Below are 19,429 nucleotides of genomic sequence, written 5' to 3' on the forward strand. Positions count from 1 at the left end.
GCTGGCATATGGCCCGCGTCGGCGCCTCAACCGCCCACCATCGCCCTGGCTCATGGACATGTAGTTGTGGAACCCGGTCTAATATGTCCCCTGGCGTCTGTCTATGACATCGGTGAAATCACGGATGGCAGCCGCAATGTCACGCATACTGTCAGTCATGGCTGTGCGACATGCTGCCAGCTCCCTCAGACCCTGTCTGGTGTACCGTTCCATACGTGACTGCCTGCATGACAGTCGAAACATAGCTGAGGTTGTAAGACCTCTGTGGGCACGTCTGACAGGGGCGAATGCGCCCATGGATGCTCACAAAAGAACCCTGGACATCTGTCTGTGTGGTACCATCTCTGGGCCATGCCCATGGCTGCTGTGTGGGGAGGCATGTGCCACAGATACCACATTACCCTGGTCAATGCCCACTGTATGCTGTCCATCACCTAGGGACAGTGGTGACAAGGGTGTATTGGCAGGATAACTGTGCGCATTGATGGGGTCGACAGCTGTGTACTGTCAATCGGCTGACCAATGGCGGACCCTGGCATACCTTCCTGTGCCATTACACGATGTCATCATTATCAGTACCCACGGCACCTGACTCAGGTTCCTGCTACATGACACCAGAGCAGCAACAGAACCTGTGGGAAGAGCAGGAAACACAGTTTACAATGTCTACACATTACCAGCGATGCACACATGCAAAGTGCACACATGCACAGGTGCACACATGCACACATGCACAGGTGCACACATGCACTGCGTGCTGGTGCACATGCATGCGTGCACTGCGTGCACACTGCGTGCACAGGTGGACACGTGCACACATGCACACATGCACAGGTGCACACATGCACACCTGCACTGCGTGCACCGCTGCGTGCACACATGCACACATGCACACAGTTTCACACAATTGTACGGTACTCAGTATCGTGATATCAACACACAGACACAGACACACCTACATGCATACAAAGAGCACTACTAAGTGAGCCAAATAGTACTATTACTATCAACACTATTACAGGAATTGTTAATACACACTCACCAGCATGGATAGGCTGCATTGCTGTTATACCAGAGGGTCCTGCAGGCGTGAAGAAACTAATGTCAGTGGGCACAACTGTGCCATTGTTACTGAGTATGATACAGGTCAGAGTACAACAGTCGCCTTTCACAGGTCAGCAGCTAATATTGAGGATATCACACTTGCACATTAAATACTATGGTGACAGCTACAAACCAAGGACACACCTCACACATGCATTAACTACCAGTGTACACAACAGTCAACTATACATATGACATATTACCTGCACGTTCACTGTCTTGCTGCTGTGTGGCTCCAGCCTCCATCATGATGCATGTCTGCTGCTGCTGTTGTTGCTGGTGGACTGGAGCCACTACACTCAGGAGTAGTCCCTCCAGTCTGGTGAGTGGGGATGTGTAGCCACCCACCACCTGTGGCGACCTGTTGCCTGTGGATATCTGGCCGCTGACGGACATGTCTGATTAAATCACTGCAGTGATGTCGTACCTGCTCATATGTCCTATTATGCGTGCCTATGTCATTTACCCGCCGGACAAGGTCTTGCCACAATGCAGCCCTCTCCTGCTGATTCTGGCTGGTGCGGGAAAAGAGTATTGCATAGTCCCACCAGGCTCTGGTGTATCTCCTCATCCTCAGCTGTGGGTAGGTGGGGTTCCGGGTGGGCCATGTACCTGAGAAAGAAAATAACCTGGTATCAGCAATATATGTCAGCAGAATTTGGCACACATACTACACATGCTACTCAACTGTTATGATACAACATATCTCACATATGTAGCATCTGTCTGTCTATTGGTGGATACACATGTAGATGGCCAGGTATCAGTGCTCGGCCAGCAACTGTGCAACAGTACCTGGCAGACTCCATACGACATACTACCAAACCCCAGCAGTCAGAAAACCGATTCAGGTCAGAAGCACCTCCTCACTCTGGGGGTTTGTATCTAGGTACTGTATGGCCTACGCCGGCAACTACTGTGAGCTGACCACACACTGATTGCCCTGGATATACATATCCCACCTCCACCACCAGCACAGACGACTATAGTGCATAACATTACAGATACAAACTTTACACTTTGTAACAGTGATATGGTATCCTTACAGCCCACTGGGCCAGTGGCAGATACAACCCACAATGCTGACCCCTACACAATTGCTTTCTACAGACATCTCCGAGAATGCATGGATCATGCAATCCCATATATGACCAAGACACTCTCCACAAAGGGACAGCATCCGGTCTGGTGGACCCCAGCCATAGACAGATTGTATTACAGAAGATGGAAGCTACTGCAAGACAGAGCATCATTCACTAAAGGGTGGGCATGTCTGAGCAGCACTGGTAAGGATCTATTTCCCATCATACTGACTACATGGGCAACGTTGAGAGGGAAATCAAGAGTGACACTACAGATGACCAGGAGGCCTTCTTCAGTTATGTTAGCAACCTGGTCAGGAGCCATCCTCTATGCCCATAGGTAGTACACAACAAATATTTCACTGACACCACAGATATCGACAACATTGTGGCAGACAGGTTCAGTGCAGGTGTCACCCTGCCCTCTCCCCTGTAATAAGGCATAGTTATCCCAGCTGACTGTAACCTCCCCGTCATCACAGATGTCCAGGTGCGAGACACCCGCGGGACAGCAGAATACACAACATGGATGGGACCTGATGGTATCCCCAGTTGCATGCTACATAACCTCTGACAGGAGCTAAACACACATATAGAAGTGCTATGTAACACTAGCCTGACTACAGGATATGTACCTGTACACTGGCGCACAGCAGCAGTGGTTCCACTCCATGAAGGAGGCACCTCACCATACCAATACAATACAACACAATACATTACATTTACAATACAATACTATACAATATGCTATTGCCCGTGTCTACAGCAGCGTACTGTTCTGCTACCCTGACCATTGTGACACATGTGGTGTGATGGTACCTGCTGCTGTCACACAGTTACACAGGGTGACTCATATGGCATATTACCTATATGACTAACATTCAGCAGGGGTATGTGTGACATGTACTCATGGGGAGTCTTGCTTCTTAACACTGTGTGGTTTATTGCAGGGTATGTCTTATCTGTGGGTAGGAACTCTTACCTCCACATGTGCACACTATTGCAGTGGCTCGGACGACACACAGCAGACATTTAGGTTGTGGATGGTGGGAGGTGTTACTATGGTTGTTGGACATCTGTCATGGGTGTGACCTCCATATGTAAATCTGGGAGTGGTAACCTCTATGTGGGTAGCATATGTGTACTCTGTGGTGTTGTCAGTCACTGTGCATTGGTAATGTGTTTGAGTGCGTTGTCACAGTGTTGTACATGTCACTGTGTCCTTCTCCATATCTGTAGCGGTCATGTGAGGTCCATACCATGGCATCCATTATGTGGTGTGGAGGGGTACACCGACCTACATGTCCATACCTGACTCACCATGTCCGGACACATACCATGTGCAGGTATTCCAGGGATAGTGTGCCACTGTGACTATCATTGGGGCCACTATTGTACACATTTCTGACCCTGCTCACCCCTGACACATGCAGTGGTGGGCGGCCAATCACATATCTGGTGGTTACTGGTGTAGGTGATCTGGAATGTGGTATGGTACTCCGGATTTGACACTGGTGTTCACTCCATGCCTTTGTCACCAGGCACCTGTTGCAATACATCTGTACACATGTGCCTCACTCAGACTTTATATACATCTCTCTCTCTCTCTCTCTATATATATATATATATATATATATATATATATATATATATATATATATATATATATATATGTATATAGATATATCTATATGTATATATATATATATATATATATATATATATATATGTCCGTATACATATACACATATATATATTGATGTACATATATTGCTATAGATGTGGAGGCACAGAGGGGTGTGAGTGACAGAGGGGTGGGACAGGCTGTGTTGCAGGTCATCATATACAATCATACCTGTAGGTAGTCAGATCAGTCTGTCTATGTATATGTATCTACATATATCTATATCTGCATGTGTGCATTACATAGATATGTTGGTACAATATTCTATCTACATCTGTCTATGTATTCCTACATCTCTCTCTCTATGTATGTATACATATATGCATATCATATATATATATATATATATATATATATATATATATATATATATATATATATATACACATACATATGTTGACATACATACATATCCATATGTTAGACAGGTATATCAACATATTTGTCTACCATACTGTATGCACACACTAACATACTGCTAAACATACATAACTGTGTAACCTAATTTGTACATGGCACTACAACCTACAATCAAACAACATTGATATGTGCACATAGATGCTCTCACATACAAATGTATGTACAGCCTTCACTGATAGTTGCTGTATGTCTCCTGCCCTTTACACATCTTCATATACATATGGATACAGACCAATGACACATATGGAGGGTTCACAGTATGTAGACCTTTATAGTATTACTTTACATTACCTGTGTTTGTCACAGCTGCTTGTGCTGCTGTCTGGTTCTCTGTCCTGCTGCTCCACTTCCCAGTTGTCAGCTTTCAGGTAGCTGTTGCTGAACAATTTGTTTCTGTCTGCTTAATTGCAGTTTTCTCTGTCTCTGTCTCTCTCTCTCTGTCTCTGTCTGTCTCTCACGTCCTTCTCAGGGTGCAATGAAAGTATTGCATGCGTGGACATGGAGTACAGCATACTTTTGTAGGTATCTGCATATGCCCATGTGATGGCCTCTGCACCAATTGTTAGCCAGCATTTGCTAATTGCATGCAGCCAGTTGTGTACTGATTGCAGTTCTCACTGTGATTTCAGAACAGTGCTATAAAAGGTGTGTGAGATGGTAGCCCTTTCAGATGTTAAGGGCAGGGACCATGCTGTTATGCTGTGGACAATGTTCTGTGAGTGTAAGGTTGGTATCTCTCTCATATTTCCAGGTGTGTTGTAGATTAACATTCCTCCATTCATTTCTCCAGTTTCCTGTACTAACTGTGTATGTACACTGACAACTACAACTACTAATACTGTTAATGTGTGTGTGTGTGTGTGTGTGTGCTTTCCTTTCACTTTTGCTTGCACTCTGTTGCTAAGGCTTCAATAGTTGCCCTTTACAGTCACTACTTGTATGCCTGCTAGGTGTCTTGACTGTAGTGTGCTGCTGTAGCTTTCCTATTTTCCATGTACATTCACACCTTGGAATGCTTGCTATATCTGCTAGGGTGTTACAGCATGCAGTGTGGTCTGGCCATGGTGTGGGCCTTGACATCTATTAGGGTATTTGAGTATGCTGCTGAGCAGGCCCCAGAGACTTTCAGGTTCATCAGTTATGTGCCTCATGGAATGGTACATATCAGTGGGTACACCCATTAAAATGTCTGGTATGCTGCAGTTGTGACTGTGGGTTAGCATGAGCATATGTATTACTACACTTTTCTGCCATGCAAGTGGTGAATACTTTCCGGACTCCACAGTTACCATTGCATGTGTTACACCTTTCTGCCTACTGTTTGTACATTTCACATGGGGTCTGTGGGGCATCCCTGTAAGTCATTCACTGTTGCTATGTCTAGGCTCTTAACTATTCAAATATGGTGGTGTTGGACCGTCATGTGTACAGATATTTGCAGGCTGTCCACATTTCTGCCTCATAATTTGGTCAATATCTCATGCACACCTTTATCTGGCAAGTCACTCTGGGCTCAAGTCAGAATATGGTGACAAACATTCAAGTTCCAGACTGCATACCCTTCCAAACATCCCACAAAGTGTAGACCCTGTTACTTTCTGAACTGTCTGCATTTGTTGTAACTTTATTTGTAATGTGTCCCTGGTTTTGGGCCTTTGCTCCACATATTTTATTACTTGGTCGGATGTGTTCCTGTAAGAGGTTGTGGGGTATGGGCAGTGCTTATCCTGCTGTGAGTATGTGTGTGTCTTGCAAGGTGCTATGGTGACATTATTACCTACTAGCTTCCAACTAGCATGGCTGTTTCTGTTCACACACTACTATTATGGAAATCCACCAGTTTTGTTTGTAATTCTAAATGTCATGCTTTGTGTACTACACATCTATATTCCCTTTACATTCATTCCTACTGTTACATGATATATTTACTCTTTAGCACAATGTTCTTATATAAGAGTCATGGCTTAGTGGTAAGTCATGCAGACTACAGTTGCCAAGGTCCTGGGTTCGGGACTCACAGTGGGATTTTATTTTTCTTTTGAACTGAGTACAGGACCTGTCAATCAAAGTGACTAAGGCACTTTTAAGCAGTTGTAACCGGGCTAGCGCTGGTTTGCGGAGCTCACGCTATGCGCACTGGCGGTTAGCTCCGCGCACAAGCGCACCTGATTACAACCACTTAAGCGTGCTTACTCTTGCACACCAGCTATTTTCCTTGAAAGAAAGAAAATGGGGAGACAGGAAAGTGGTGAAAAGGGGTCACAAAGAGGGTAAGACAGTAGGGAAACAAGCTTGGGATGTGCAGGAGGGATGTAGGTAAGGCCCATAGCTGCCCATTTCTTCATCAGCAACAGCTGTGCATATATATGTAATTTGGTGTGACATTTGAAACCTTCCACCCCTGAGAGAGGTGTCAGGACAACAATAATACTTGTTGTACAGCCAATTGGAATTGATAGGTTCCATGTCCAGTAGACATGTGTGCAGAATGGGCAGCTATGTATGGGGCGTAATTTTTTTGTGGGTACAGAGTGCCCTTTTTTTATTTTTCAGGTGAGAGTGGTATGTCAGGTGAAGGTAGTCGGTACAGCTGGGGAGGTAGGTTAAGTAGGTTAACAGACAAGACAAGCCGCATACAGGGGCGGTGTATGACACGTGTGGGGGGGTTACACAATTGACGGGGACGGAGGTTTGGATATCCAGAGCCCATGAGCCCAAAGATGGCAACAGTGGAACTGATATCCCCACCCATAGGCAGTTGCCACTGTTCCTTCACTGCCCAGGACGGGGCTGTGCTGGGGGCTGTGTAGGCGGGGCAACGGGCATGCCCGTTAGTTGCGCCACCCGTGCCTCGAGCTGGCGTAGGGGCTCAAGGACAGAGTCCCAAATCTCCCTACGCACCACAGTCCGGACGTTACGGAGGGTGAGTGGTGGATCTCCTCCGGCCACACTTGCAGAGGGGGGGCGAGCCCCATCCCCTGCAGCGCTTCCACCCGCAGGTGGCACAGGGCCACCGGAGGAGGGTCCGGACTTGGCACTAGTGCCAGTTGCACTCGCCAGCTGAGGTGGGAGAGGTGGGTCCGCTGGAACCCGCCTTCCCTGTCGTTCTATGTTTTGCATTATGTCATGACAGTTTGGGTTAGTGACATATAATACCATTCACAATTAGTTGTAACAGCATGCATTAGTATTCCCATTAACCAAACACCCAGATATTCACACCATTGAACAGCGTGCATAACACATGCATAATTTGAACAGAAATACACAGTCCAACAACATGCAGGGTTAATTGATGGCAACAGGCCATCAGGTGTGGATGTATGAACAGGGCAGATGCATCAACAGACATGCAAATATATATGACCCAACAGGACAAACGTCCAGGGGTGTTAATTGTGATTGCACATACCATTTTCACGTGGAATGGGTTATATGTAGTTATAGGTTGGGGTGAAGAAAGTAATATTAACACCTTGAATAACAATACATATGCTGTACATTTCTAATAGCTACAGTTATATACACACTACTGTTCTAACTACAGTTTCCTATATGTTAACTATTTCAACTTGGTGATAGGACTGTTAATGCAACATCAATATACATTCTATGGTTCATCATACACATTCATATCTAGCTTTGTTCAGCTACATCTAGGGTACATTTGCTTTATATGGCTGTAGACAAGTGTGGATGTATGGTATATCAGGCAAACATCCTATCTGCATATTGCAGACTGAGAGCAACATATCCTGATTTTGGGATACACATTCCAGATGCAGCAACACTTTGAACAGATTTAGCTGTTTGGTTTTGAATCTCACATGCATTTCATTCTGTCTTGACTGCAGTATACTTTATTCAGGGGTTATTACTACTGTATTGCTGGATTCATGGCACTTTCTCACATTCTCTCACTTGCTTTCATTTTACTATTCAGGATGGTACATCTAGGCTTTATTGACATGTTTTAACAGTAGTTATTACAATCCTTTCCAGCAGTCTCACTTCTGTCATGTTTCAGTATTTCCACAGGGATATATTTCACACATGTGATTTATCATCTTCTGCAGCTATACTTTTCAGCCTGCTGCAGGTTGTGTACTATTTTCTTACAGGCAGGGCATTTTTATTTCAGGATATATGTCAGCACAGTTTCATGTTTAGCTTACACTTACAGGCTGCAAACTATTGTGATCAAGCAATACTTTCATACACTTTCACACTGTTACTTGCAGATTTTATTCCTTACTGACTACACTGCACTCTTATGCTGACTGTCATACTTTGATATTTCTTTACAGTTACTAGTAGTGGATTACTGACCTGCCTGGTGGCACAACCGCACCAGCCTATCGCCATAGGCTCTGCGGTTCGCAGAACGGACACCTGCAGCTGTAATATAAATGAAGTAATATTGGAATACACATCTCCATAATATCAGCTAGTTTAACTTTTTACATACATAATTAAATGTTACTTACTCAGTGGTGGGCGTTGGGTGTTTGCGGGCCTCCTGGATCCAAAGGTTCAGTTGGTCCTGCTTGTGTCTCTTCAGGTCCGCATGGTGGTGGCGGACCTGCTCACCTGTCCTTGGAATCCCTGTGGCACTGGTGAGTTCATGAGCCAACGGTCCCACGCCTCAGCCTTATGCGGCTCCCAGAGGACCTGGTCTTGCATGAGTTGGTCCTCATGATTGTGGACTAGGAGCGAGGCCATGTACCTGGACTCCCCAAGACCCCACCTCTGCGCTCAGCGACTACCCTCTCCTACTCCTGTCATTCTGCCTGCAGGTCTGTTCTGTCGTTTATGCTGTGTATTCCGCCTATGGGGCTTATATAGTCCGTTTTTCCGCACATATCTGTGATTGGCCATTTGGAATTGTATCAACTTCAGTAAACCTGCATTGTCATGCTCTAGTTTGTATTCATTCCTATATATGAGCTATTATTGCATTTCTAGGTACTGCTGTCATGGCTTAGTGGTTCTGTACCTTGACTATGGTGTATAGTATCCTGGGTTCGAACCTGGCCACTGCTTTTCATTTTTCATGACTGTCTAGACATGCTGAGGGGTGTGTCTGTGTAAAGGCAGTTTTGATACGGCTTGCTCAGCGTTGCCGTCGGTTAGCTTGTTTTGCGCTTGCGCAGCTCGGCAAGCGAGATCGCTGGTTTAAGCCTCATTTGGCTATCGGCACGCATATTATGCTCAGCTCAGTTAGGGGCACATAGATTTAGCGTGTTAAACCACTGCTCAGCTACGGGCACTCATTTTGCACCAGTTAAACCACTGCTTATCTACGGGCACATGCACTCACCCTGTTAAACTGTAGCTCAGCTATGGGCACATCTGGCATTTTTTATTCATTTGTTACCTCACATTTCTTCAATATAAATGGGCTATTTCATTACATTTTACATATATTGGGGTTTTATGTGTACATATTTGTCAGGGACTCGTTTCCTGCTTATTTTGAAAAAAAAAAATTGGTGTTGTGGGGGCTCGAACCATGAATGCCTGCTCTTCAGCCAACATCTCTACCGCTACGCTATTGCTTCCTGGCTTATTTTGCATATTTAGTTCTTATATGCTTTCCCACTGACTGCTAACTGTAGCTGCGCTATGGGCACGCCAGCATAACGAGCGCACTCACGGTTAAACATCTTTACAATTTAAAAAAAATATGACATGTTCATTTATATTTCTTTTATGTTTATAGTCTGTAGGGGCATGTGTTGTGTTGTGTTTATTCACATTTCCGTGGACTCTGTTGTGGGTGTCTACTTTGGGCACTTTTACACTTCTGGGCGTGTCCGCTTGCAGGGCTCAGCCTACGGACACGCCCTACTGTCTTACATGGACCGTGTTATACTTAGGTGTGATTCAGCATGCTCTCATTAATAAAGCACGGGACTCTGGCAACATTGTTTCTACCCTGCTACTGGATCTTTCAAAGGCCTTTGACACTATTTCTCACAAACTACTTCTAACTAAACTCACCCAACTTAACATTATCACCTTCCTCACTGAATTGGTTCTTTAGTTATTTATCTAATAGATTTCAAGCAGTCAAATGGAAAACAGCCACCTCCTCATTCCTTAATACCCCTACAGGAGTCCCCTAAGGTTCCATATATTAGGTCCTCTTCTGTTTAATATATTCATAAATGACTTCCACAATTCCATCCCATTTTCCAATATTATTCAATACGCAGATGATTCAACTATTATCTGCTCAGCCACAACCCTCCCAGTACTCCAAAAACTTACACAAGACGCATTCTCAATCACTGAACAATGGATGAAAGCAAACCACCTATCTCTCAATGCCTCTAAAACCAAATTAATGATATTTACCCCTTCTAAACGCAACACTCTCAACACAAACTCCTTCTATATTACCAGCAACAACAACTCATCCTTGGAAATGGTGTCAGAGACCAAGTTACTTGGGGTACAAATTGACAATCAACTCAAATTCAACTCCCACATACAACTTAATATCAAAAAAACTCATCAAAACTAGGCATGCTCTACCGACAAAATCGCTACCTTACACCCTCAACTAAAATCACTCTCTGTTCTACATTCCTTATCCCCTCTCTTCTATATGGTGCCCCTCTCTAACTAACCTTCTATCTTCCCTCAAAACACAACTTTCATCATGCTACAACAAAATAGCCAAATTCGCACACAGTCACAAAGCATCTACCCACCACTGCTCTTCTCTCCACAAACTCAACTGGCTTGAACTAACCAATCAACTCATCTATACTCAACTTTCTCTAGCTCATAAGCTCATTTTCAAACCCTCCCTTTGTCCATCCCTTTCCTCTGCCTTTAAAATGCATCTTCCCAACAGAGCTCTCAGAACTAATAACCAAAACCTAATTGAGTTATACAAACCAACTCGTCCCCCAGGTAAAAACCTCCTATCCTATGGTCTAGCACGTCTCTGGAACTCTCTACCTCCATCCATTCGTACCACTTCCAACCACTATTCATTCAAAAAATCTCTTCACTCTCATCTACTAATGCTCTTGCTCCCATCCATCTTAATACTGTACTGCCTTACCTCCTCTCCCTCTTCCAACAACATGCTTGCTTCTACCTCATAAGTAAGAACTTTTCAGTATTTTTTCAGAAATGTTTTCCTTTTTCTAGTCTATATCATCTGTAACTGTCTGTAACTTTCTTCTGAATGGTATTCTCTAACTGCATAATCTTGTAAATAATGTAATGTATACTTATGTATTTTCTGTAATGTTCACCACCAGTTTGATGCTCAAATTGCATAACTTGTAAATTTTGTCTCACACTCACACTGCATAATTTGTTAATATTGTTTGATGCTCAAACTGCATAATATTGTAAACATTGTAACACATATTGTAACCCTTCTTTCTGGGGCTTTTCTCCCCAGGACTCCATTGAAAATGGGTTCATATTGGCCCAATGGACTATCCTGGTAAAACAACTACAAATAAATAAATAAAATAAATAGAACCATTTTATATGGTTTTGTTGAGGGCTCTTCTCTGCCATCCACCTCCCATTCTATTTCTTGAGCTTTTTTACTCTCCCTTTTGTTTAGAATACTGCAACAGTGACATAGAAGGACATAGTACAGTTGTATAAAATTTTACCATAACAGTTGATGTTCTTCTCTTCACTGTTGCAGTATTCACTCCATCCCTCCAATCCCATCTTGTTTGTTTGCCTTTTTTTTTTTTAGATTAGTTTCTGGCTGAGGATTCCCCCTTACCTTCTACATTTTTCCTTTTGGATGTGCATGGGCTCCTTTGGAGACTGTTCTCTTCTGGGGAAATTCAGTTCTGGGTACATGTGTCCATGCGTACGTTTTATGCCGTACATCCTGTGCAGGGAGCATAGGTATGACGTACGCATACAAGGGCAGTAGGCTTTAGTATACTGGCTGTGAGTGTCAGGCTGTCCAGGGTGGGGGATCCCTTCAGTATGGAATACTGCAACAGTGAAGAGAAGGACATCTACTGTTAATGGTAAGATTTTACACAACTGTACTTTGTCCTTTTCCCTTGTTGGCAACATAACATGGGAGACATTATTGGGTTAAAATCCAAGGCTAAAGACACAGTGCTGTGACAGTCAAGTATACTTGTAGTCCAACATAAAATTATACATCTGCAGCTTTTACTTTTGTGGTCTGTATGCAACAGTAATGCTCAGCAGTGTGTGTTTTATTCTGTAAACAGTGCACGCCAAGGTGTGTTCCTATATATTTTGTAATATTTTTGATGTAAAATAGTTCCTCTGCCTAATGTTTCAAACTTGTAGTATATGTAATTTATTGAAAGAAGTATTTTACAACCAAAATATTAGTTTGGTAATTATTTAATGTCTGTCTACATGCACACACACGCACACACATTCAGATGCATAGACATGCAAACATGTAAACAGAAACGCACACATTCAAAAATATAGATAGACTCGCAACACTTATGCATAGAAACAAGTGCACAAACCAATTACAGTCAGTTTCATCCTCATATGTTAATAAAAAAAAACACAAAGTACAAGGTATTACAGCACCCCTGTCCAACTTTTCTTTCTTCCATTTACTGCCCCTGATTTTGCTAATATTGCTGCTATGTAACAGTAAAAGCACAGAGGTTTAAACTCTGTCAGTAATGCCAGACATTATGCTGTAACTATAACAAGTTTTCCCATCTTGCCCATGGAGGGAAAGAATAAGATTTTCATATACAAACATATTCTGCGGACAACTTTCACCCAGTCTGTTAGCCATTGTGGCTAAAGAGGGCATGAAATACTTGCAAAAGATTATTAACCAAATCTAGGATTTTTTAAAGAATTATATGAAGATGTGAGAACAATAGATGTAATGTTTACAGACATGTTGTAAAAATGTGCTGATGGATTGCCTGTTGCAGCCAGTGCTCGATCTCTCTATCTTACTCGCACTTTCGTGCATGCAAGCATGCACACACACTTGCATACTAAGACAGAAACATAAATGCACTCACATTTGCGCACACAGAAACACATTCTTTTTTTTTTTACTTTTTGTTTTAATTTTACACTTGCTAAACAGCAAAAGATCTGTTTAGTTAGCATAAAACGTGGCAGCCATTTGCTTTTCAACGTTCCAAGCTTTATGGCTGTTTAATATGCTGATGTGGAAGCTGCTAAATCATTTTTCGGTGGGCATTATTTGTACATTAACACTCCTGTTGAATGTTCATCTTCCAATCAGGGTGGCAGTGTACAGGTTGCCTGTTCTCTAAATGCAGACAGTTAATTTCAAGAAGCTACTTAGCTTCTGTTTTTATGGAGAATATTACAGGACTTTGATAATACAGTTTTTGTTCCATTGACAGGTTTTAGGAAGTAGTTACTATTTTGAGCACTTGTAGACTGTTGTGTGACCAGAAGTTTATTATTTCAGGTTTGTCCCTTCTAAGGAGCGGTCTGAATTCTTTCCAGTGTGTAATGCAATAATAGTAGTAGAAGAGATTTTTTTTTTAAACAAGCACTTATTTGTTAATCCAAGGCACACACTTCCTCTCTTTTGGATTTATGGAAAATATTTCCTTCCAGCCAGCAATAATGCTTTTAGATTCAGCAGCAGTAATAAATAAATATATCTGATACCAACATTAAATGTGATTAATCATGACTGTTCTCTTTTCTGTTTAATGGATTTTCAGCAATAAATCTTTAATGCTGTGCATAACAGTCACTTTGTCATGAAAGCAAGCTTTGTTCATGTCACCTTTTAAGACCTTTAATTTTTAAACTGAAGAACTAGTGATCTCATGGCTTCAGTGATGAACGTCTACTATTGTACACTGAAGAATTAATTCATGGATCTCAACTGAAATGTGTACATACTAACTTTTTCATGTAATGCAGCTTAATTAGTAATGGGTACACTTAACTAAGTGTTAATTGTCTTTTGAAAAATAAGTTATGCTGAATTTAAAATTCTAGTAGTGCATCTGAAATGTAACTAACTTAACACAATATGAGTCAGTTGTACACTTTCCAAACTTTACTGTACATTCTGAGAGGAAACCAGTTACGTCTAAGAGCAAAATATGGAATGTGAACTGTAATTATCTTATCTGTATGTACTTGCATGAAAATATTTTCTCATTTCTCTTAGTGTGTGTGTGTGTGTGTGTGTGTCTGTTGTCTCTTAACCTGGAGAAAGTTCATAATATAATACATCTGAAGTACATTAATACATCAGTTGTATGCAAACTTTCCTATCCCTTTAAGTACCAAGTGGCTAGTTTCCTATCTTACTACATAAATAGTAAGCTAACAGTCTGGCCCTTCAGAAAGGAATGTATACTTTTTTTTGTAGATGTCTTGCCTTGAAAAATAGAATTCATCTTTAAATTATAATGCATGCTATCTGCGACCAGAAATCACATATATTCAGTGTGACAGGGACAGATGTGACAGATTGGTTCTGACACACTTCCATACTACCAGTCATTGGCTTGAGGTGACTCATGTCCTCCCTTTAATTCTGTCCCCTGCTGCAGGACAACACAATGATGCACGAATGAACCTTGCCATTGCCCTTACTGCTGCCAGGTATGGTGCTGCCACAGCAAATTACATTGAAGCAGTGCGCTTATTGAAGAAAATAGATCCAGAGACCAGGCAGGAGCGAGTATGTGGTGCACGATGCAGGGATGTTATAACAGGTATGGCTTGCAGCATGGAAACTGTTGAATTTTCATTGCCAGAGAAAGCATGTTTTCATTTTCTTTGTGATCTGCAGATTTTTTTTTTTAAATCTTGGTAGAAATATAAATTTTGTATATAAATATGCCAGTGTTGTGTATTCAGATAGTAATACATAAATAGAAAATGATTATTCAGATATATGGGACCTGCATAGTCTTTTTTAAATGTTTATTGGTTTTCCACAACCTTGATTTTAAGCAAGGTATTTTAATAAAGTTTCTATATTGTATGAATTTGTTACATAAGTAGTATTGCTTCAGGTACCACTTTGTTTACTGGTTTCAGTCAAACCAAGGTCTACTGTTTTGTATTTAATGATATACTCAACATACAGATTCTGTCAGATCAATCAAGAGAGGTCGAAAAATCGAGGTGTGTGTGTGTTGATATATATATATATATATATATATATATATATATATATATATATATATATATATATAAAATCATTTCACTGAATTTCATTTAACCCTGACCACATCGCTGAAAGCACAAATTACTGAAAACTCATTTCACTGAACTGACCTTAGTATATACTGGCACTGTGTAGAGTACTGTAAGGCAAGTAAAAGATATATGCCCTTCTCCCTCACTGTAGTGCGATCCTGGCATTAGTATATATAGTTAGGGGGAGTGTGAGGGCACAGCCCCCTCACCTTCTTTGTTTTATATTGTATTTTGTGAAAAACTTCAAAACAATACATTTTAAACAATAGACATGCATAGTTACAACACCAATGACTAACTCTCTCCAGAAGACAATATGTACTGAAACTAAGTGGGGGGGGCTACACGCCCCACCCCCCTTATATATATATATATATATATATATATATATATATGTATATATAAATATTTATATATATATATATATATATATATGTATACTAACTCCAGGAATGCGCTACAGTGGGGAAAAGGGCATATACCTTTTACTTGCCTTACAGTACTCTACACAGTGCCATATATACTAACTGCAGTTCAGTGAAATGAGTTTTCAACAAAGTGGTCAGGGTGAAATGCAATTCAGTAAAATGAGATACAACGAAACAAGGTAGACCCAAATATAATGTGTGTGTGTGTGTGTGTGTATGGGTCTACTTAACAAGATTAAAATACTTTCAAAACGCCAAGACTATAATATTGAATTTTTCTATGATTGAAACTTCACTATACTGGCGTTTACAAGACCGAACATTTCAAATGTCGACTTTGCCAGCTGAGCAGCACAGGAAATCTGCTCATTTCCGCACTGTAGTATGATCTCAGAGTTGGTATATTTAATTTGCAGGGGGGTTCAGCGCCCATGGGGAGAATGCAGAGGAGCACAGCCCCGCTGCAAATACGTAAAAGTAAAACATAAAATTGTAATAATGGAATTTAGGAGTCTCCAGTGAATATTCATGTGGGTGCCGTAGATACCTTCATAAATATTTAGTGAGATTTTCTATGAGTATGTGGGTATTGGTTGGTGGGCAGGGTGTAGGTGAGAGTTAGGTACATAGTATGGAGTTTTACAGTGACAGTGCACTGTTGATATAGTACAAGTTCTTACGTTCACAATTGCATTAATTGGGGGGTAAGTCGGAATTTTATAGATTGAGTTTTGTGTACACTGGCGATTTAAATTCTCAGTGTTATAACCATTTGGTGTTTTAGTCTTGACATTTTAAAAGTCAGTCCATTGGTATTTCGATCTTGTAAAGTAGACCCATGTGTGCGTGTGTTTATATGTGTGTATACACACACTCACACACACACACATAAATATATATATATATTTGTGTGTGTATGTATATATATATATATATATATATATATATATATATATATATATATATATATATATATATATATATATATATATATATATATATATATATAGATATGTAGATATATATATATATATATATATATATATACACACACACACACACTGCTAAGAGTGACCTGCATCTGGCATACAAGGCATCCTCTAACCCATTACTGATGTATTTACTATACATCAACAAGTCAAATGACATCAGAAGTACTCTGTCTAGGGATCTAAACCTGTATATTAAAGCATGGCAATTTACATCAATTCAGGTTTATTGTGCTGGAACTGTATAAATGTAAGAAAAGATGGGGTGATACCAAAACCAAGGTTGAATGTATGGAGACTATGTGGATTTTAGAATTGCAGGCTGACAAGGGGATTGGTTTAAATGAGACTGTCCCTTTAAGGTCTTTATTAAAGCTGATTTGATAAGATAACTTTGTACCTTTTTAAATGTTCTTCTGTTTGTTACTTGATAGAGCTGATGAAGCAGTTTTATGGAGAACTAAACTGATTTATTTGTATGTATATATATATATATATATATATATATATATATATATATATATACATACACACATTTGGAAGCTGTGGAAGTTTTTGTACATCCACCAGTATATATTTTGCTGTGCTTTGGCTGGTTATCTGTTTTATTTGGATCTGGATATTTCGTTTGATTACCAGCCTTTACCTTGCATCGGGTGTTTCTGGTTCATTTAAGGTCAATCTAAAACCAAATGGTGTAGGTTATTTCAAGCAGAAGAAGGGAAGTTGGCTAGGCTTACAACAGCCTGCAAGATCAGCTAGCCTAGTACTTATCTTTGAATCTGTGAAAAACGTAAGGAAATAAACAAAGACAAAGGAAAAAGAAAGAGAGAAATCAAAAACCTTGAACAGGTCTCTGGACTGTACATCTTATTCAGATCTGGCTTCTAAAGTCGCTAAACCTTCAGAGCCAATTCTTTTCTCAGATACAGTACTCATTGGATCCAACACTTCTCTGAGTATCTCACCTGAGCTGATGTCTCCTATGCTCTTTTCAACAGCTTACGGGAAAAATGGTACCATCATTCCAGACTGCTCTCTTCTGTTTCACCCTTTCAGTCAGTCAGATCTTCCAGGAGTCTTACTGAAGCAGACGTGGACAAGATGTTGAGGAGAATTCTTCAGACCCAAATTCAGTTGGGGACATCCTGGCTCCAGCCGCTGATGGGACTGAGGGAATGTTTTCTTCCCCACATTCATTAGTTGCTCCTTCTACCATCCAACCTTTTGGATTGGAGCCCTTGGATCCACCTTCCACCTGGGACAGGTCTTTATGGGAGTCTATGCTTTTTCTTCCTCAATGCCAATGACTTTATTCGGTCAGCTCCACTTGCATCGGAGTCTCTTGGCTGTATGGTCAGCTTTAACTTTGATTGGATAGTTTTGGAACTTATGTCTTCGTAACGTGTCCTCCCTCTTGGAGCCTTGGCATTAGACAGTTCTATTCTGAAGACAGCCTCAAATCTGAACCATGTGGTATCCTGGGTGGAATATCCCTCAGGGGCTTTAGCTCTTTTTGCTCAGCTCCCTGAACCCATATCAAGCTTGACTTTCAAGGCTTCCAAGAGAGTACTTTCTCATTCCAGAAAGACAACTTCCCATTTGAGTGGTCTGGAACCTATTTTTCTTGTCTGTTCAAGACAGCCGCTAACCAAAAGTCTCGCACTGGCTCCTTTGGAAAAGACCGCCTCAGCTTTTCTTGAATCCTCCCCTGAGCATCCCATTGGGGAGGTGCACAGGAAGTTGCAAGAGGAGGCACTTGGATTCCCCTCAAGAGCCATTCACTTTGAATATTGACTTTGCTGAAGGAGAAGGTTCCCCCAGATCACCCCTTGAAGATATTTTGTTTGTAGAAGTCCTTGAACTGCTTAAACAGAAGGGTGAACTGGCTTCTCAGCTGCTTTCTCCAGAAGAGTCCGCTTTTAGTATGACGTTTAGTTGTGGCTTTTCTTAGTCTTGGCTACTTCCATGCATGGATGAGAATATAGACTTTATCTCTAAACGGCATTGAAGGAGCTGGACACAGTTGGAGCCATCCCTAAGAAACCAGGTAAGTTCCTAGTTGCTCTCAAGGGTCGTCCCTATTGGTGCAAGGGCCCAGCCATGGATTCTATGGTGGTGGCGGCAGCTACCAAAAAGGAACTAGCAGAAGAAAGTTACTCTGTCCATCCAGTGAACAGGGAGTCTTGTGCAGTAGACATATTTGGATTATTTGGCACATGTTAAATGTTTGCAGAGATTTGGCCAAGGAGATCTCCAAATCTCTCTCACTGACCATGCCTTCAAATCAAAGAAAGTCCATTGATGCACTACTAGCTGCTCTCCAGTCCTTGTCTAATTTCTCTATGCACCTTATCTCCAGTGCCATGGAAGGTGCGACTAGAGCAGCCAGCACTGGCATATATCCATCAGGAGACATGTTTGGATTAGGCTCTGTGACTTATTTTAAGATGTTCTTTGTGAATGTCCCTTATGTTGGATCAACACTCTTTTGACCCTAAAGTG

General features: G+C 41.5%; 1 protein-coding gene across 1 annotated transcript in view; it reads left to right on the forward strand.

The window, feature by feature from the left end:
* The window catches only part of GPD2 (glycerol-3-phosphate dehydrogenase 2), a 2,212,620-nt gene that overhangs the window by 835,423 nt on the left and 1,357,768 nt on the right, over window positions 1-19,429 (forward strand). Inside the window, exon 6 of the mRNA XM_044073653.1 lies at window positions 14,853-15,017. Coding sequence (XP_043929588.1) covers window positions 14,853-15,017 — 165 coding nt within the window. The remainder of the gene's footprint in view (window positions 1-14,852; window positions 15,018-19,429) is intronic.

The sequence above is a fragment of the Protopterus annectens genome, chromosome 6.part0 (assembly GCF_019279795.1).
Source record: "Protopterus annectens isolate FY-2018-M chromosome 6.part0, PAN1.0, whole genome shotgun sequence".
Classification (NCBI taxonomy): domain Eukaryota; kingdom Metazoa; phylum Chordata; order Ceratodontiformes; family Protopteridae; genus Protopterus; species Protopterus annectens.